The sequence below is a fragment of the Macaca thibetana genome, chromosome 1 (genome assembly GCF_024542745.1).
Source record: "Macaca thibetana thibetana isolate TM-01 chromosome 1, ASM2454274v1, whole genome shotgun sequence".
NCBI lineage: Eukaryota > Metazoa > Chordata > Mammalia > Primates > Cercopithecidae > Macaca > Macaca thibetana.
The window spans coordinates 195,352,126-195,373,870 of record NC_065578.1 but is presented as its reverse complement, the minus strand read 5'-3'; the positions used below and the strand labels follow the sequence as shown (position 1 = coordinate 195,373,870).

General features: G+C 43.8%; 1 protein-coding gene across 7 annotated transcripts in view; it reads right to left on the bottom strand.

Annotated features, from left to right (window-relative positions):
• Positions 1-12,406: 12,406 nt before the first annotated feature.
• The window catches only part of ADCY10 (adenylate cyclase 10), a 103,981-nt gene continuing 94,642 nt past the window's right edge, over positions 12,407-21,745 (bottom strand). For all 7 annotated transcript variants that reach the window (XM_050768171.1, XM_050768181.1, XM_050768219.1 and 4 more), the window contains 2 exons: positions 15,635-15,823; positions 12,407-14,700 (listed from right to left, as the gene is read on the bottom strand). In XM_050768171.1, coding sequence (XP_050624128.1) covers positions 14,539-14,700; positions 15,635-15,823 — 351 coding nt within the window. In that variant the 3' untranslated portion in view covers positions 12,407-14,538. The remainder of the gene's footprint in view (positions 14,701-15,634; positions 15,824-21,745) is intronic.

Sequence of the window (21,745 nt, the reverse complement as noted above, 5' to 3'; positions counted from 1 at the left end):
ATGGTGCGATCTTGGCTCACCACAACCTCTACCTCCCAAGTTCAGGCGATTGTCCTGCCTCAACCTCCTGAGCTGGGATTACAGGCATGCGGCACCACGTCTGGCTAATTTTGTATTTTTAGTAGAGACAGGGTTTCTCCATGTTGGTCAGACTGGTCTCGAACTCCTGACCTCAGGTGATCCGCCCACCTCGGCCTCCCAAAGTGCTGGGATTACAGGCGTGAGCCACTGCATCCGGCCTTTGCATTTTAAACCATTTCTGAACTTCTGGATAGGTTGTTTCCGGTTGTTTTGTTACTGTCTATTACAAGTAGTGCTGTAATTGTCATTTGCCTTCATGAACTTTTAAGGAAAAAAAGCCAAATATAAATAATTTGCAGTTTCGGAGAGGCAACCCAGAATCAGTCACGTCCTTGGCCTTGGAAATGGGATCTAATATCTGAGAGCGATGAAAGTGGCTCTCAAGCTCCCCTGCCCTCCTCACATCCTTCCTAAAGCCATCAGGAGCTGGCCACAGAGCACACTGGCTGCTCTCAAGTTTGACTGAGTCTTGGGTTATTAGAAAAACAATTGGGAATGGAAGGCAGGAGGGAGCTCTAGAATCCACGGGAGACCTGGCTGTGTTTGCAAAGAAGAAAACATAGACGTAAAGCTCAAAGGGGTCCACAGGGAACTGCTGCTTCCAGCTTCCATTTCCTCCTGCAAACAGAATGTGAAGCTATTGTCCCTTCTTGGCTCAGGCTTTTGGATTTGTTTGTCCATCCATTTCTTCACTGTGGGCTTTGTGGGGCTAGCCTTCAGTGTTCCAGAATATAAGGAAGGACTGGGTTGGTTGGTTGGTTGGTTTTTTAAAATCTCCCTGCCTCTGTGAAGAGGATGTCTTGCAGATTTGCTTTCAAGCCTTGCCCTCCGTGCTGTGGGGCTGACAAAATTCCGGTTATTTTGCCCTTGAGGGCATTAAATAATTTCATGTATTTTTACCTGAGTCACTGCTCTGCTATGAGAGTCGGGGATAGAACAGCTAAAAACCATCTTAAGGCCGGAGGTTTCTCATTCTCTGATAAAGACTCCAAGGAAACTGAATTTCAATATTAGAGTACATTTTTGGTTCCTTCTCTGCCTTTGAATAGAATTATTTTTTAAATTACAAAGTTTCTTTGAAAAGAAACAACTTTTAAATATATTTTGTAGGGAATCTCTTAGAATGTACAATAGACCCATAGGAATATGGAACATCTGGCCAGGTGCGGTGGCTCACGCCTGTAATCCCAGCAATTTGGGAGGCCGGGGCAGGCAGATCACTTGAGGTCAGGAGTTCAAGACCAGCCTGGTCAACATGGTGAAACCCCCGTCTCTACTAAAAATACAAAAAATTAGCCAGGTGTGGTGGCGCGCACCTGTAGTTCCAGCTACTCAGGAGCCTGAGGTGGGAGAATCACTTAAACTCAGGAGACAGAGGTTGCAGTGAGCCAAGATTGCGCCATTGCACTCCAGCCTGGGCGACAGAGCGAGACTCCATCTCAAAAAAAAAAAAAAAGGATGTGGAACATTTTACAAAACCTTGTCCACGATCTTGCCAGCCCAACAGAATCCCAGATGTTTGTCTATAACGCATCTGGACGTTCCTATCTGAGAAAAAGCCTTAGTCTTGTAAAGCTATTCCTGAAGAAGGGAAAACTTTCTGAAAAGCTTGCTCAAGTACCTGGGTCCCAAGAATGTCAAGCATCTGTGGAACACACAGTTCCCAGCAGCCAGCAAGTCCCACACTGCTCAGTGTCCTACAGCCAAGGAAGCTGAACCAAGCTCATGGGGTTACAGGAATACGAAGCAACACTGCCTCGCTGGCAAGGATACCACAGGGCTGAGTGCTGCCTGACTCCCTCTGACACACCAGGCTCTTGGAGAGGAGGTCGTGGTAGTCATTTAATGCTGACTAATTGAGGTTGAGCAAGAGAGAAAAATACCCGAGGGAGATACATGAAATAAACTTAGGAGGAGAGCTTGTACTTGGCTGGAAATAACTGGCCTTCTTCCATATCCTCTCTAAAAAATACCGTAAGAGAAAGTAAAAAATTTGAGGTTTCTATTGTAAATTGTGTCAATTCAAATTCATTTCAAGCTTTTAGATTATGGTTCTTCTATGGCTACCCTTCACACCTCCTCCTCCCATCAGTAGGCAAGCATTAAAGTCATGGCAAAATGCAGGTTCTTCCGGTAGAGGCAAAAAGGTCATATGAAAGAGGATAGAGAAATAGGAGCAGCTTAGCCAGTGTAGTACCTGTGCATTAGACTAATATCTAATCTGTTACTAAGTACTAATTTGACATCCTGGAATCACAAGAACTGGATAACTACATGTTGATAAAAGGGTTTGCCTCTTCAGCCTGATATATTTTCTCTTATATATTGGTAACTCCCTTCTCATCCAAGTTGATATCATTCTGTGCTATAGAAACATCTCAGTTCAACCTTCAGTGGTTCTGTTTTGACATGTTAAGGTTAATGCAGCTAGGCACAGACCTACACTGTGCTATTTGGCAGCCACTGGCTACATGTGGCCATTTAATTTTTTTGTTTGATTGTTTTAGACAGGGTCTTGCTCTGTTGCCCAGGCTGGAGTGCAGTGGTGCAATCAGCTCACTATAGCCTCAGACTCTGGGTTCAAGCAGTCCTCCGGCCTCAGCCTCCTGAAAACTGGGACTATAGATGCATGCCACCACATTTTTTTTTTAATTAATTTTTTGTAGAGACTGAATTTTGCTATGTTGCCCAGGCTGGTCTTGAGCTTCTGGGCTCAATCAATCCTCCTGCCTCAACCTCCTAAAGTGCTGGTATGTCCGGAACTGGTGGGTTCTTGGTCTCACTGACTTCAGGAATGAAGCTGCAGACCCTTGCGGTAAGCGTTACAGTTCTTTTTTTTTTTTTTTTTTTTTTTTTTTTTTTTTTTTTTTTTGAGACGGAGTCTCACGTTGTTGCCCAGGCTGGAGTGCAGTGGCGCGATCTCGGCTCACTGCAAGCTCCGCCTCCCGGGTTCCCGCCATTCTCCTGCCTCAGCCTCCTGAGTAGCTGGGACTACAGGCGCCCGCCACCGCGCCCGGCTAATTTTTTTTTTTTTTTTGTATTTTTTAGTAGAGACGGGGTTTCACTGTGGTCTCGATCTCCTGACCTTGTGATCCGCCCGCCTCGGCCTCCCAAAGTGCTGGGATTACAGGCTTGAGCCACCGCGCCCGGCCAGCGTTACAGTTCTTAAAGATGCTGTGTCCGGGGTTTGTTCCTTCATACATTCAGATGTGTCTGGAGCTTCTTCCTTATGGTGGGTCGTGGTCTCGCTGGCAGGAGTGAAGCTGCAGACCTTGGTGGTGAGTGTTACAGCTCTTAAAGGCAGTGCGTCTAGAGTTGTTCGATCTTTCTTCCCGGTGGGTTCGTGGTCTCCCTGGCTTCAGGAGTGAAGCTGCAGACCTTCGTGGTGAGTGTTACAGCTCATAAATTCAGCGTGGACCCAAAGAGTGAGCAGCAGTGAGATTTATTGCAAAGATCGAAAGAATAAACTTTCCCCAGTGTGAAAGGGGACCCCAGCTGATTGCCTCTGGCTGGCTCTGGCAGCCTGCTTTTATTCCCTTATGTGACCCCACCCACATCCTGCTGATTGGTCCATTTTACAGAGAGCTGATTGGTCCATTTTGACAGAGTGCTGATTGGTGCGTTTACAATCCTTGAGCTGGACAGAGTCACAGAGTGCTAGTTAGCTAGATACAGAGTACCAATTGGTGTATTTACAAACCTTGAGCTAGACACAGAGTACCAACTGGTGTATTCACAAACCCTGGGCTAGACACAGAGTGCTGATTGGTGCACATACGATCCGCCGGCTAGATATAAAAGTTCTCCAAGTCCCCATCCAGTTCAGGAGCCCAGCTGGCTTAACCCAGTGGATCCTGTACCAGGGCTGCAGGCGGAGCTGCTCGCCAGTCCCCAGCGGCGCCTGCACTCCTCAGCCCTTGGGCTGTCGATGGGACCCGGCACACGGAGCAGGGCGCGGCGCCCATCGGGGAGGCTCAGGCCGCACAGGAGCCCGCTGCAGGTGGGGAGCTCAGACATGGCGGGCTGCAGATCCCGAGCCCTGCCCCGCTGGGAAGCAGCTAAGGCGCCGCGAGAATTTAAGTGCAGCGCTGGCGGGCCAGCACTGCTGGGGGACCCCGCACAACCTCCGCAGCTGCTGGCCCGGGTGCTAAGCCCCTCACTGCCCTGGGCTGGGGGTGCCGGCCGGCTGCACCGTGTGCGGGGCGCGTCGAGCCCTCGCCCGCGCCTGCCGGAACTCACACCGGCCGGTGAGCGCAGCCCTGGTTCCCACGCGCACCTCTCCCTCCACACCTCCCCGCAAGCAGAGGGAGGAGACTCCGGCCTCAGCCAGCCCAGAGAGGGACTCCCAGGGTGCCGTGGCGGGCTGAAGGGCTCCTCAAGCGCCGCCAGAGTGGACGTGGACGTGGAGGCCGGAGGCCAAGGAGGCCCTGAGAGTGAGGGCTGCTAGCATATTGTCTCCTCTCACTGGGATTAGTCTGGGCAACATGGTGATGATCCCAAACCAAACTGAGGGTCAGGCTGCTATTTCTCGCAGCCCAATAATGAGATGCAGATGAACTGGGGAGGAAGAGAGTTTTTATTTCTATAACCAGTTACAGGGAGAAGGCCTGGAAATTATCGCCAGACCAACTCAAAATCACAAAGTTTTTCAGAGCGTATATACCTTCTAAGCTATATGTCTATGTGTAAGTGTGCATTCTTCTAAAGACATAAGTGATAAACTACCTTTATCTATAACTAAGGTCTGAATCCTGAAGACCTTCTTCTGGAGCCTCAGTAAATTTACTTCATCTAAATAGGTATAGTTGCTGGGGTGATTACCCTTATCTTGTCTCCTGTTAAATCATGAAGGTTTGGGGAGTTCCTTTAGACCCCAGTAAACTTGTTTGTGGAGGCCCGGGGAGTTTCTTCAGACCCCCAATAAAATGTGCTTAATTGTAAAAGGGTCTTGTTAGGAATTCCTTCATTATCTTGTCATGCTTCAAGGCCCAGGAAAAGCCTAGACACAACTCTTGGTGGGCTCTTTGTTACATTCCACCCTTTGTATAAGGGCATTGGCTCCATCAGCTTTAACGTTTAACCTAGCTACTCGGTCAGAACTGGGAGAGTTGTAATGGAGTCCTGCGTTAGTGAGACCTGGCCTGCCACGGTGATATCCTGTCTTTACAAAAAAAAATACAAAAAATTAGCCGGGTGTGGTGGCACACGCCTGTAGTCCCAACTGCTCAGGATGCTCAGGTGGGAGGGCTGCTTCAGCCCGGGAAGCGGAGGCTGTAGTGAGCCGTGATTGTGCCACTGCACTCAAGCCTGGGTGACTGAGCGAGACCCCATCTCAAAAAAAAAAAAAAAAAAAAAAAAGGGCTGGGATTACAGGCATGAGCCACCGCACGCAGCTAAACTTAAGTTAATGAAAATTAGTAACATTTAAAATGTATATCTCTAGTCACATTAACCACACTGCAGGTGTTCAGCGGCTACATGTGTGTCTTGTGACTACCGTATTGATCAGTGCAGATACAGAACATTTCCTTCATTGCAGAATGTTCTATTGGATGACACTGGTGCAGACCACGCAGGGGTTGGCAGCGTTTTAGATAGTTGTGTCAGGTTATACGCACACAAGCTCAGAATCCTCCATAGCCTTTTTTTTTCTTTTTTCATGGTGGGGATGGAGTTACCCTTCACAGCAGTGGTCTGGTGGCTGACACTTTCTGGTGGGTGGACAGCATACACTCTTTACTCACTCAATATAATTTATAGCCTATGATGTCCCACACATTACAAAGTGCTACGATGCATCTGAGAACAAGACAGAGCTTGCTGAAGATCTTCTGAGCTTTGACCTTATGCCAAGTTCTGGGATATAAAGATGAGGGCTGACTGGACGTGGTGGCTCGTGCCTGTAATCCCAGCACTTTGTGGGAAGCCAAAGTGGGAGGACTGCTTGAGCCCAGGAGTTTGAGACCAGCCTGGGCTACATAATGAGGTCTCTATCTCTAGAAAAAAACTTTAAAATTAGCCCCAGCTACTCAGGGATAGTGGGTGGTGGGGGCTGGGGGCAAGGGCGGGAGGGTGAGATGGGAGGACCACTTGAGCCTGGGAGGTCAAGGCTGCAGTAAGCTATGATCATTGTGCCTCTGCACTCCAGACTAGGTGACAAAACGAGACCCTGTCTCCAAAAAATAAAAATAAATTAAAAATAAAGATGAGAGCAACAGCATCCCTGCCTTTGATGAGCTCAAAGAGGAGACAGCCCCAAACAGCGGCAGTCCTGGAAGAGCCTGGGGGAAAAACAGGGACCAACTGATAAACCCAACCCATGGCAGTCAGAAGCAGGTGCTTTGAGGCAGAAACATGTGAGACTCTGGCACAGACATTCCAGCCAGAGCAACGAGTCACAAGGGTTCAGTCAGGGTAGGAGAGTGGGACCAGTGTGGTTGTAGCATGGGGATTTGGGTTGAGCCAGGACTTAAAAGCCCACCTTCCAGGCTAAGAAATCGGTATGTATCCTGAAGGCCAGATTTGAAGTAGAGTAATAAATGGGGATTGGTATTTTAGCAAGCTTATCCTACCAATGGCTGAAAATCTGAAATCAGATGGAAGTTTGAAATCAGGAGACCACTTAATTATGTGGCCATTCCAGAGCTCAGTCAGAGATGAAGGAAATGGATTTTCAGCAGCAATGGGAATAAGAGGATAGGAGGGGTGTAAGAAATATGTAGGAAGATGTTCAAGAGCATTGGCAAAATATGACTGGCTCTGGGATTGAAGAGAGGAGTCTTGATGGCAGGGGCTGGTACCATTAACAAATAGGAAACATCATGAGCAGGTGACCAGGGAAAGGTGGGGGTGAAAGGCTGGGGTTCGGAGTGCAGCAGGAGGGACAAACATAACAGTCCATTTAGCAAGTAACGAGAACCATGCAAATACTTGAAATTGTTCAGTCCTTAGTTTACTTAGCCTTTCTGAATGTATTGGTTAATTTTGAGCATCCTCCTTAAAAAGTCCACTTCTGATTTCAATATGTTCTTCCTCCATTATCTGTCAAATCAACACCTTCATCTCTGTCTCCACTGACACTTCTTTCTTGCAGGCCACCCTAATTCCAAGCTTGCAACAGCAACTATCTTCCAGTCTTCATCTTGATTCAGCTGTCTTCTAACCCATTCTGGAGAAAGAATGGTGGTCCTTCTACTTTTTTTTTTTTAGACAAAGTCTCACTCCGTCGCCCAGGCAGGAGGGCAGTGGCATGATCTCAGCTCACTGCAATCTTGGCCTCACAGGTTCAAGCAATTCTCCTGGCTCCCAAGTAGCTGAGATTACAGGTGTGTGCCACCACACCCAGCTAATTTTTTGTTTGTTTGTTTGTTTTTGTATTTTTAATAGAGACAGGGTTTCACAATGTTGGCCAGGCTGGTCTTGAACTCCTGACCTCAAGTGATCCACCTGCCTCAGCCTCCCAAAGTACTGGGATTACAGGCGTGAGCCACCACACCCGACCCTACTTTTTTTTTTTTTTTTAATGGAAAAGATGAGGCCTCACTACGTTGTCCAGACTGTTCACTAACTCCTGAACTCAAGCAGTCCTTCTGCCTCAGCTTCCCAAATGCTGGGGTTATAGATGTGAGCCACCATGCCTGGCCAAGAGTGGTGGTCTTTTTAAAACAGAAATATGGTCCATGCACTTGGGAAAGTCATTCAGTGCCTCCTAATGCTGGCAGGATAAGGTCCCAAACTCTACCACCTGGCCCATAAGGCCTGAGGGCATGCAGCTCCTGCCTGCCCCCTAGTCATCAGACACAACTCCCCTTGCTGAGGAGAGTTCCAGCCAGACCAAGTGGGAGGACCCAGGCTCCAAAACTTCTCTAGCACCAAATGCTGTGTCCCAAACCTGTAAAGCTCTTCACCTGGCTAAGTCCTATTTCATCTCTCAGGAAGCTTTCTCCAGCCTTCCAAAGCCAGGTTAGGGTGTGTGCCAGGCCCCTTCATAGCTATGTGTTTTAATTATCTGTTCCCCCAGCAGAATTCTGAGTGCTTTACCTGTTCTATTAATCCATTCTCACACTGCTATTAAAAACTACCTGAGACGAGGTAATTTATTAAGAAAAGAGGTTTAATTGACTCACAGTTCCACAGGGTTAATAGGAAGCATGACTGGGAGGCCTCAGGAAACTTACAATGGCGGAAGGCGAAGGGGGGAAGCAAGTACCTTCTTACCATGGAAGAGCAGGAGAGAGAGAGTGAGTGTGGAAGTGCCAAACATTTTTAAACCATCAGATCTCGCGAGAACTCACTACCATGAGAACAGCATGGGGGAAACCTGCCCCCATGATCCAATCACCTCTCACGCAGCCTCTCCTCCAACACTAAGGATCACAGCTCCAGATGAGAGTTGGGTGGGGACACAGAGCCAGACCTTGTTAACCCACAACAACCTTATGAGGTGGATACTATTATTATCCCCATTTTACAAACAAGGGAAAGAAAGCACAAAGAGGTTAAATCACTTACCCAAGGACACAAAGAAGTAGCAACTGGATCCAGTCCAGTGAGGTCCCAGGCCCACATCAGTAACCACCATGCAGAGTGTTTCTTACTTCTCTTTGTAACCCTAGTGCAGAGCCTGACTAGTATAGTTGATGTTACGTAATTTTTGTTTACCTCCATATTGTCTACTCATTCAATAAATATTAGGTTTCTACTTCCAGGGTAGTCTGTAAGAATTAGCTTGAAATGATCAAATGAAAACATTATTGGCCAGGTGCGGTGGCTCACGCCTGTAATCCCAACACTGGGAGGCCGAGGCGGGTGGATTACCTGTGGTCAGGAGTGGGAGATCAGCCTGGCCAACATGGTGAAACACTGTCTCTACTTAAATACAAAAATTAACTGGGCATGGTGGCGCACGCCTGTAATCCCAGCTACTCAGGAGGCTGAGTCAGGAGAATCGCTTGAACCTGGCATGCAGAGGTTGTGGTGAGCCGAGATCGCGCCATTGCACTCCAGCCTGGGCAAAAAGAGCAAAACTCCATCTCAAAAAAAACAAAGAGAAAGAAAAGAAAATATTATTTAATGAACTTGTTAATTTACACTTTCTGAAGACTGTGCAGGAACACTGGTCATAGTGCGAGAAATAGAGAATGAGAACAATACCTTTACCTTTGAGTTGACAGGCATGGGGGCCGTGACAAAAATAAAACAAAATATTTTTAAAAGATCATCACTGGCCGGGCGCGGTGGCTCAAGCCTGTAATCCCAGCACTTTGGGAGGCCGAGACGGGCGGATCACCAGGTCAGGAGATTGAGACCATCCTGGCTAACCCCGTCTCAACTAAAAAATACAAAAAACTAGCCGGGCGAGGTGGCGGGCGCCTGTAGTCCCAGCTACTCGGGAGGCTGAGGCAGGAGAATGGCATGAACCTGGGAGGCGGAGCTTGCAGTGAGCTGAGATCCGGCCACTGCACTCCAGCCTGGGCGACAGAGTGAGACTCTGTCTCAAAAACAAAACAAAACAAAACAAAAAAACATCACTTTTTCATTCCTGTTCCTGAATCCTTGGTGGATTATTTATGTCTGCCTTCTCCTAAAAATAATTCTATCCAGGATGCCCCAAGGACGTCATGCTGGAAGCTTCCTGTAGGTAACCAAGGGCGCCCCAGTGGTGCTAAGTGCTGAGGCTGCAGGTCTGAAGACAAAAGCCTCCAGAGCTTGACCAGGAACGGTTCGTTTGACTGCAGCCACAGTAAGGAGCCAGTGCTGCCACCTGCCGGCCAAGAGCAGGTTCGCCCACATCCATCCTGTTAGGAGGCTGAATCACAGCCAGATGTAGGAGGGGAGGGATTTTATCACAACTCGCTTAGTTTAGAGATGAGGAAACTGATGAAAAAGGGACTTGCCCAAGGTCACGTAAGTGGTGGCATAGTCAGAACCGGAACCAAGTACAGGGTTTCTGCAAAACCTGATCCACGGTCCTCTGGATTCAGGCACATGGAACTTAACCTTCAAATTGCAGTATACTCTTTTCTCGCTTTTTCCTTTCTCTCTTCGATCCTCCCCCTTTTCCTCTCCCCCCTCCTTTCTCCTCCCCTCTTCCTCCTCTCCCCTCTCTCCTCCCTTCCTCCCTCCCCCCCATTCCTCCCCTCTCCTCCTCTTCCCATTTCTCCTCCCCTCTGCTCTCCTCTTTTTTTTTTTTTTAAACCAGTTCTCATCACTGCACTTCTAGGGCAGGAGAAGCACTGGGGAATGAGGCAGCCTAGCTCTGTGGAGGGAAAGGGAGCTGGTCATATGCTTTAGGTATTTTTGGTTTTGTTTTTAATAAACTTTATTTATAGAGCAGTTTTAGACTCATAGCAAAGTTAAGTGAAAGGTAGAGTATTCCCGTATAGCTCCTGATCCTACATACTCACAACCTCACCTGCTAACAGCATTCCCCACTACAGCAGTACATGTGATACAATTTGAACCCACATTGACACAGCGTTTTGACCCAAAGTCCGTAGTTTACGTTGAGTCGCTCTGCTGTTATGCGTTCTATGGGTTTGAACAGATGTATAATGATGTGAATCCCCCTTCAGAGTAATGTACAGAATAGTTTCACTGCCCTAGGACTCCCCTAGATTCCTCCTGTTCATCTCTCCTCCTCCCACCCCACTGGCAACCACTGTCTCCATAGTTTTGCCTTTTCCAGAAGGTCACATAGTTGGAACCAGAGAGCATGTAGCCTTTTCAGACTGGCTCCTTTCACTCAGTAACGTGCATTTAAGGTTCTTCCCTGTTTTTTCATGGCTTGATAGCTAATTTCTTTTTAGTACTGAATAACATTCCAGATTTACCACAGTTTATCCATTCACTTACTGAGGTGGCTTCCAAGTTTGGGTAATTACAAAGTTGCTATAAACATCCATGTGCAGGGTTTTGTATGGATATACGTTTTCAGTTCATTTGGGTACATACCAAAAAGCACAATTGCTGAATTGTATGGTAAGAATATGTCTGGTTTTGTAAGAAACTGTAAAACTGTCTTGCAAAATGGCTGCACCACTTCACATTCCCCCCAGCAACGAGTGAGAGTTCCCCTCACTCCACGCTCTTGCCAGCATTTGGTGTTTTAGATTTTGGCCATTCTCATAGGTGTGTGGTATGCTTTAGTTTTTCAGTAAGTTGGGAGATGAACTATTAGTTTCAGAAATCCTCACACTCGTTAGCACTATCTACCTATAGAATCAAAATCACAGGGAAGCCTGGAGGTGTTGAGTTACAGAAAACGTGAATACTTGCCTGCAGTTCACAAAGGGCACAGGGGTGAGACTCGTGCTTTTGTCAGCGGTGGGGCAGCTGAGTATGAACCAGACTAAGGTGGTTGGGACAGAACCCCAGAGTACTGTCCCCTGAGTCTATGTTCAAGCAATGCAGAGTGGCAACCAGAGGATGCTAAGCTCGAAGGAGATGGCTTTACTCTATCATGATCACTGCCTGCAGTTACCACCAGGAAGGCCTAACAGAGGGTGCAGGATATTTAAAGAGAAGGAACAAGTATAACCCAATAAGGAAGGCATAGGCTAAAGATAAAGGCCACCATCCAGAGAGAGTGCTCAAAGGCCTACCTTCCTTTGCCCATCAGCATTTAGACACATGTTTTAGTTTACTTCTCTCTCACTGGCTAATAGCACACCACAGTGTGCTTCTTTGTTTCCTGTCTGCACCGTCTGTTCTCTTTAAAGTAAAAAAAAACCAAACTGTCTGAGTACAGGATGGGGAGAACTTGTTAGAATACATGTGACAGTATTAAAGGCTAATGCTTATTGATCTCCTTCTGTATACTAGGCAGTGGTTTTTGTAAAATTTTTTAAAAAATTGTTTTTTGGGACAGTCTCACTCTGTCTGTTGCCCAGGCTGGAGAGCACTGGCATGATCTCTGCTCACTGCAACCTCTGTCTCCCAGGTTCAAGCAATCCTCCCACCTCCACCTCCCGAGTAGCTGGGACTATAGGTGTGTGCCACCACACCCAGTTAACCTTTTGCTTTTTTTTTTGGTAGAGATAGAGTTTCATCGTGTTGCCCAGGCCAGCCTTGAACTCCTGAGCTCAAGCAATCCACCTGCCTCAGCCTCCCGAAGTGCTGAAATTATAGTTGTGAGCCACTGCGCCCAGCTCTAGGCAGTGTTTTTCATGTAATTCTCAAAAAAAAGAACCCCACAAAACTCCATGCAGTACATACTACTATTATTTCCACTTATAGATGAGGAAACTAAGGCACAGAAAGTAAGTAGCCAACTTGGGATTATCTTCCAGATAATTGGAGTATGTCCACAGTGACTCCAAAAATGGCTAAAGTGAAGGCACATGGGTGGTTTTCATAGGACTCTTCTAGGTAGAACAAAAGAAGTAAGAGTCCTCTCCTATTCCAGATTGACCATTCTATAGCTCATATATAAGAGAAATAGAGATAAATTTGAATCTATTCAGAGACAAGTGACCAGGATACTGAGGGAACCGAAAACAAGGAGATGTTAGGAGAAGCGGAAGGAACCAGAGATATTTAGCTTGCAGAAGGCTCAAGAGAACCATGAGAGGTATGTTCAAGGGTTTGAAGGGGTCAGTGAGGAACAGACTTAAATTGATTCTGTATGATTCCAAAGAGTAGAACTAGGTCCATTTGTTGGAAGCTAAAGGGAACTTGAATCTTTAGATGGTCAGAGCAATTTTTAAGACAGAAAACACTGTTTCCTGATGGCTTACAGAAGCACAGACAGAGAGCCAGAAAAAGTGGACTTGAATATGCCTGGACAAGGGCACACAATTTCTGGATTTAGGCTCCAGTTCAGCCACTTACTGGCCAGATGATCTCAGCCAAGCCAAAGCATCTGCCATTCTCACTGTTCAGGGTTTGCAGGGAGAAGATAAGAGCAGGTCCCAGAACTCTCTGTATCTATAAAGAGTTGCACAAATGTAAGGATTTGTTATGATTAAGGCATTAGCTTATTATGACAATGTAATCGAAATGAATCTGAACTCAGAGCTGTTCAGCTGAGTCTTCAAGATGTCCAGGTTTTGTATGTGTCTCTCCTTCCACCATGCAGAATTTGAACACAGCTCTATTATCTTACAGTAGAATGGGCTCAGTGACGTTTACATGTGCATCTGTTTTTTCTATTGGACATGTGAGCCTGCTGAGGTCAAGAATTGTGTCCTTCATGTTTTTATATCTTAATCTCCAGCACTTAATCAGGGATTAGTATACAGTAATGAGTTGGAAAATGGTAGTGGGGTGAATAAGTGAGAGAATGAATAAAGTACAAAATAAGGCAAGTAGAAAGCAAGGGATTACTATATTGCAGCATGGGGCGAGCATGCAACTTCCAGGATGACAGCTTTGAAGGGGACAATACTTAATCGAAGTTCAGTATTTGATGTGTTTATTTTAAAATCAGTCATCTAATATTAGTTTGTTTTTATTTGTATGGCACATTATAATTTTCAACACTTTTTAACCTTCACTATCTTATTCAATATTCACAAATGTGCACTAACATAGGGAGGTTATGTGGATCAGGCAGGATATATGTATCAGGCAGGAATAAACTGTGCTTATGGCAGAGCTCATGTTAGAACATAATGTTCCGATTTCTTAGGTTGGAGCTCTTCGCTCCATGCCAGGCCACCACGCCTCTGTGGCTAACCTCGTGGTATCATCTGGTTCTGTCCAACCTCCTTTGTGGAACTCAGTTATGTGATTAGGAGAAAAAATGCCCAGCCTTGCTTTTGCATCTGGGAAATGATGAAGAATGAATTTGTTATTTCTTAAATATAAAAAAATGCAAACTCTAAATATGTAAAATATACCCATGTAAAAATTATTAATATTTTAATGTTTAAAACTTGATCTTTATTTTATATTAAACATTTATCTGATATTAAAATTTTATTTGATATTTGATGCATGTGGTTAGAGGGGCTAAGACATCCCCCTGGCTTTGGAAGCTGCAGTCAGGCCCTACAAACATGTATCTTTTCTAATTCTGTCTTTGTAGACCATGACAAATGTTTGCTATTTGTAATATTGTGCTACCTCCAAAAGACTTAACAATTGGACATTTAAAAATAAGTATTTTCAGTTAATATACTAACTAGAAACATGTCTTTTGTAACACATGATGTCATACCATCTTGAGATTAATAATTTCTAATATGATACAGTTTTGCATGGGCTGAAATAAACAGGTCAAGCTAAAACAACATGACTGGTAAAAGCAATTTTTTGTAACATTAGGAGGAAGTAAACCATGACACTCCTGACCCTTTTAGACCCTCCAGAAAGAGAAGAAATCAACATGTCTGGTTCTGTGTCTGTAACAGAAGAGATTATGTAGGAACCTGGAGCGGGCCAGCCACGGAGAAAGGTCAATAATAGATAATCACAAGGACATAGTGCTTACTAAAATCTTTTTTCTTTGACATGTTAGAAATGATTGTCCACGGTATTAGCTCTCATCTGGAATTTGTTTTTTTGAAGATCCTGAATGTTTACCCTGCCTGCTACAATTTTTTCCCATGATGGGAGACTCAAGATCGTCTGAAACCATTGTTCTTCTTTTAACTCAGAGGTTGAGTACCACCATTCCTGAGAGGAAAGAAACAGAACAAAGAAATCATTAGTGTTTCTTGACTTTCGTAGTCAAGGTTAGTGCAATATCAAACAAGGCAAAATATCTTTGAGCTTTCAAAACCATGTGAACCCATAGAAAAAAATGAATCTTGCTGTCCAAACTAGGATACTGACACAGCCCTCTTTAAATAAACACGTATACTCATACATTCATTCACTTATTCAACAAAACTGAGTATAAGGCTCTGTGCTAGGCACTAAGTGTGGTTTTTGTTGTCAAAGAGTTCACATTCTGAAGGAGAGGAAAGACATGCAGACAGATGTAACACAAAGTGGAAAGTGGCCACAAAGAAGGGCAGAGAAAGGCATGCTAAGGGGGATTTGGATGAGGGAGAGAGACCATGAGAACTTAAAGGTGAAGAGGAAGCTCACAAACCTAAAATATGGACATGTCACTCTTTCTGGTAAGAATCCAGAAAGGCCTATTGTGACTGCTATGGTCTGAATGTTGGCATCCCCTGAAATTCATATGTTGAAAATTAACCCCCAAGGTAATGATATTAAGAGTTGGGCCTTGGGGAGGTAATTAGGTCATGAGGGCTCTGCCCTCATGGATAGAATTCGCACCCTTATAAAAGGGCTGGAGGGAGCAAATTTTCCTTTTCCATCCTTCTGACATGTGAGGACACAGCAAAAGGCACCATCTGTGAGGAATGGAACCTCACCAGACAGAGAATCTCCAGAGCCTTGATCTTGGACTTCCAGCTTCCAAAACTGAGCAGTAAATTTCCATTGTTTATCAACGACCCAGTCTAAGATATTTTGTTACGGCAGCCTGGATAGACTAAGACCTTCCAGGCCTGGGGAAACCTAACCAGGCAGTGGGCTTCCGGGCTTCTTCATGTGGGTGAGCATCTCCCACCCCAGTTTGCTAGCTGATGATACATACTTTGCTCATGTTCAGCCAGCATTTCTCCAGCATATTCCCCTGTGTTTCAGAGAGTCGCAAGGCTGTGTTCAGGAAGACGCCACATTTCTGCCCATCTCCCATCAATATACAGATGTAAGCCATCAGGTGGTAGAGCCTTGGGCAAAAGACAGGGCCAATGGTATTTTGAGCCACCAGATTCTCCAAGTTCTAAAGGAAAAAACCCACAACAGTATATTAGAATCAAACAGGGGTCCTTGACTATAAGTTATTTCCTTCACAGATGATTTGGGAACATTTCAAGGATTTAAGCGATCAAGTGAGAAAATACATTATAGAGACATACACAGTAGGTATTGGAGATAAGATAATAAATGTCTGGTGGAGTAGCCCCCATGGTCCACTGAGATCAGGAATTGACCTGAAAGATCCAATCATTACTTCTCTACAATTACTTTTTTAAAAATTATTTTGATTATTATAATTATTCAGGCAGTACAAGTTAATTGTTGAAAAATTAGGAACAAAAATTGGCCATTTTTGCATGTAGGGAGCTTGTAAATAACCACTTGGTCCTAGAAACAAGTAAAAAGCTGAACAGGCCAGGCACAGTGGCTCACGCCTGCAATGCTAGCACTTTGGGAGGCCGAGGTGGGCAGATCAGAAGGTCAAGAGATAGAGACCATCCTGGTCAACATGGTGAAACCCTGTCTCTACTAAAAATATAAAAATTAGGTGGGCGTAGTGGTGTGTGACTGTGGTCCCAGCTATTCAGGAGGCTGAGGCAGGAGAATTGCTTGAACCAGGGAGGCAGAAGTTGCAGTGAGCCAAGATTGCACCACTGAACTCCAGCCTTGTGACAGAGCGAGACTCCATCTCAAAAATAAATAAATAAATAAAGCTGAACAGACTGGAAGATCAACAACTATTCTTGGATCCATAAGAGAAGTGAGAACATGGGGCAAACTGCTGCCCCTAAGACTGGAGAGACAAACAGATGGAGACTCACCAGTGGAAACCACTGTGGGAACCAGTGCCAGGCTAGGAAAACCTGAACTGTAATTGATGAATTGCTAGAAACTCAGAGTGGACTGGTCTAGGAGTTAAAAACTCTTGGGAGAAGAGGATTCTGGAAAGACGGCAGAGTAGGAAGTACCAACTATCTGTAGCCCCACCTAGACTATCATTACACTGGCAGAATCTGTCAGAATGTAACTATTTTAGAACTCCGGAGTCTACTGAAGGCTTGTAAATGCCAGAGGAAGGCTTGGATGGTAAACTGAGATTAATTTCAGTTTCAGCTCTTAGAACAGCTCCCTGTCCCCCAGCCTCAAAACCTGTGGCAGACAGTTGTGCACATGCTCCTGAAGAACCTGCACACAACTTGTGGTAACAAGGGTGGGCACAAAGGACCCTGTCTGAGATATCAGGAATCTGTGCTCTGATCACCGATGGCTGCTTCTGATGGAAGAGGTAGGCAGTCATTGTTGCACCTCTCCCCATCATTGCAAGCCCCTCCCACTCCAGTTGAAGTGACTTCCAGGGGATTTAAAGGGCTATTGCCCTTTCCTCCCCCAACTTTTTCTCTCCACCCACCCTCCACCACCTTGACAGCTAGACCTTAAATACTAGGACGTTCAAAAGCAACTGCCTATAAAAGGAAAATTAGAAAGTGACTGTGCATGCCTAGGGAAAGGCACAGGCTCAGAAAAGATCTGGGAAGGCCTTAAGTTTGCACCTCAGGCTGATCCTTGTCATAGAGACAGCCTACAACAATAAAAAACAAAAACAACAACAAAACCCAGAAAACTCGGGAAGAGGGAGAATTTGATATCCAGAGCTATCATATTATTAGATTCAAAGGTCTAGTTTTCAACAGCAATAAGAAAAAGGCATACCAAGAAACAGGAAAGCATGGCTCATCGCAAGAGGGAAAACAATATCAAGAGAAACTGTCCCTGAAAAAGAACTAATGGCAGATATCCCACACAAAGATTTTTAAACAACTCTAAAGATAATCAAAGAACTAAAGGAAAATGTGGATAAAGTCAAGTAATTGATGTATGAAAATAATGGAAATATCAGTAAAGTGACAGAAAACCTAAAAGTATACCAAAAAGAAATTCTGGAGGTAAAAAGTGCAATAAGTAAAATAAAAAAAAAAAAACAAAAACCACTAGAGGGATTCAAAGGCAGGGTTAAACAGGCAGCAAACTTGAAGACATGACAATGGAAATTATTGAGTCTGAGGAACAGAAAGAAAAAAGATTGAAGAAAAGTTAGCAGAGCCTAAGGGACCTGTGGAACACCAAGAAGTGAACCAATAAACGCATTGTGGACATCCCTGAAGAAGAAGAGAGAGAGAGAAAGGACTAGAAAGAATATTTGAAGAAATAATGGTTGAAAACTTTCCAAATTTGGTAAAAGACATGAATATAAACATCCAAGAAGTTCAACAAACTCCAGGTAAGATGAACTCAAAGAGATACACACTGAGACAAATATAATCACTTTTGAAAAGTGAAAGACACGAAACTTGAAAGCAGTGAGAGAAGCAACTAATCACATACATCTTCAATAAGATCACCAGCAGATTTCTCATCAGAAAATTTAGAGGTCAGAAGGCAGTGAGCCAATACATTCAAAATGTTAAAAGAGAAAACCCTGTCAACCAAGAGTCTTCTATTCAGCAAAAGTGTCCTTCAAAGATAAGGGAGAAATTAAGACATTCCCAGACAATCAAAAACAAAGTTAATTACCACCAGGACTTTCTTCCAAAAAATGCCCATGCCTTAAAAAAAAGAAAGAAAAAAAAAAGAAAAGAAAGAAAAAAGAGAAATGCCTAAAGGAGCCCTGTAGGGTAAAATGAAAGGACAGTCAAAGCTCTAAGAAGAAATAAAGATCTCAACAAAGGTAAATACATGGACAATTAAGTGTTATTGTAATAATAGTTTGTAACTTGTTTTGTTTTCTACATTTTTAAGAGATTAATACGTTTTTAAAATTTAGTAGCCCAAGGCCGGGCGCGGTGGCTCAAGCCTGTAATCCCAGCACTTTGGGAGGCTGAGACGGGCGGATCACGAGGTCAGGAGATCGAGACCATCCTGGCTAACATGGTGAAACCCCGTCTCTACTAAAAAATACAAAAAACTAGCCGGGCGAGGTGGCGGGCGCCTGTAGTCCCAGCTACTCAGGAGGCTGAGGCAGGAGAATGGCGTAAACCCGGGAGGCGGAGCTTGCAGTGAGCTGAGATCCGGCCACTGCACCCCAACCTGGGTGACAGAGCAAGACTCTGTCTCAAAAAAAAAAAAAAAAAAAAAAAAAAAAAAATTTAGTAGCCCAAAAGCTAGTATTATTGTAACTTTGGGTTGTAACTCCACATTTTGTTTTCTACATAATTGAAGAGACTAATCATTTAAAATAATTATTCATTTATGTTTTGGGAATGTAATTCTGTGACATCAACAACTGAAAGGGGTGGGAAACTACTAAAGGAGTGGAGTTCTTTGGGCATTACTGAAGTTAACTTTAGGATGCTAAATGTAATCCTCATGGTAACCATAAGGAAAATAGCTATAGAATATATACAAAAGAAAATAGGGAAAGAACTTAAATGTTTCACTATGAAAAATTAAATGCAAAATAAGACTAGTTCAGGAAATGAGGAATGAAAAAGCTGTAAGGCATATTGAAAACAAATAGCAAAATGATACACACAAGTCCCTCTTTATCAAGTAATTACTTTAAATGTAATTGAATTAAACTCTCAACAACAACAAAAAAAAGCAAGTTGGCAGAATGGATTTTTTAAAAACATGACCTAATTATATACTAAAAGAGACTCACTTTAGATCCCAAGACTTGTACAAATAGATGGAGAGTGAGAAGATAGAAAAAGATACTTTATACAAATAGTAACCCAAAGAGGATAAGGGTGGCTATACTACTGTCAGACAAAATAAACTTTAAATCAGAAAGAAACTTACAAGAGACAAAGAATATTATATATTAATAAAAATTTAAATACAGCAAAATATATATAACAATTACAAAAATGTATGTTTTATAATTATATTTTTAAAATAAAAATATAACAATTACAAACATTTATGCATCTAATAATAAGATCAGTATATATGAAGCAAAAACTGACAAAATTGAAGGTAGAAATAAACAGTTCTGTAATAGTAGTTGGAGACTTCACTAATAGTAATGGATAGAACAATTATACAAAAGATAAGACATAGAGGACTTAGACAACACAATAAACCAACTAAATCTAACAAACATACACTTAATGGGTATAGAGTTTCTATTTTACAAGATGAAGAGAGTTATGGAGATGGAGGGCAGACATGGATACACAACATTATAAATGTATTTAATACCACTGAACTGCATACTTAAACATGATTAAGATGTTAAGTTTTATGCTATGTGTATTTGGATCACAATAAAAAAAAATTAGGCCAGGCATGATAGCTCACACCTATAATCCCAGCACTTAGGGAGGCCAAGGTCGTCAGATCACCTGAGGTCAGGAGTTCAGGACCAGCCTGGCCAACATGGTAAAACCCTATCTCTACAAAAATACAAAAATTAGCCAGGCATGATGGCGGGTGCCTCTAATCCCAGCTATTCAGGAGGCTGAGACACGAGAATCACTTGAACCTGGGAGACGGAGTTTGCAGTGAGCCGAGATCTCACCATTGCACTCCTACCGGGGCAACAGAGTGAGACTCTGTGTCCAACAACAACAACAACAACAACAACAAAAATTAGACCAAAAAAACCCCAAACACCTTCAGATGAGCCCCCACAGTTTTGTGTGTTTTACCTCCAGAAGCTCAGCCAGGATCTCTCAGTAAATATTGGAGGAAAAAAAATCCCTCATTCTTTCAGCAGAGGAAGAGGAAAAGGAACCATTTTGAAACACGCCAGAGTACTCTGTTCTTCTTAACAAGGTTTGCCCTCAGGAGAAACTCTGTAACCAGAGCCTAACCTCTGGTTAGGAGTTTTATTAGAGCCTAACTGATCTTGGGGAAGAGGAATACCCAACTAAACCCAGCTCTAGCCATTATGTCCCACTTAAGGAAAAAGGGACTGAAAAGCATTTGTGAAGTTCTTAGTCCAGAGGAACAGGCTCACTAAAACACTCAGACCTAATCATAGGACTGTAGAATGCTTTCCCTCTCCTCACACCTTACCATCACATTACTAAAGACCTATTTAGACAAAGTCTTTTTACCTGGTACATCATATCTGGCTATCAAGAAAAATTACAAGGCATACTAAAAGGCAAAAACACAGTTTGAAAACACAAGTCAGAACCAGACATGACAGGGATGTTGAAATGATCAGACTGGGAATTTAAAATAACTATGATTAATATGCTAAAAGCTCTAATGAATAAAGTAGAGAGCATGTAAGAGCTATATAAGCAGAGAGATGGAAATCCTAAGAAAGAACAAAAAATAAATGCTAGAGTTCAAAAACACTGTAAGAGAAATGAAGAATGCCTTTGATAGGCTTATTAGTAGACATGACCCAGCTGAGGAAAGAATCTGAGTTCAAGGGGATATCAGTGGAAATCCACAAAACTGAAAAGCTAAGAGAACAAAGACTAGAAAAGAAAAACCATAACAGAATATCCAAGGATTGTGGGATAAGTACAAACAGTATACTAGATGCATAATAGAAATATCAGAAGGAGAAGAAAGAAAGGACACATCAGAAATATTTGAAACAAGAAAGACTGAAATGTTTTCCAAATTAAGGTCAAACACCAAACCAGAGATCCAGGAAGCTCGCAGAACACCATGTAGGACATATGCCCCAAAACCCCAACACATAGGCATATAATTTGTAAACTACAGAAAATCAAAGATAAACAAAAAATTTTAGGTTGGGCAGGGTGGCTCACACCTGTAATCCCAGCACTTTGGGAGGTGGAGGTGGGCAGGTCACTTGAAGTCAGGAGTTCAAGACCAGACTGGTCAACATGGTAAAACCCTGTCTCTACTAAAAATACAAAAATTAGTCAGGCCTGTTGGCAGGCGCCTGTAATCCCAGCTGCTCAGGAGACTGTGGCAGGAGAATAGAATTGCCTGAACCCAGGAGGTGGAGGTTGCA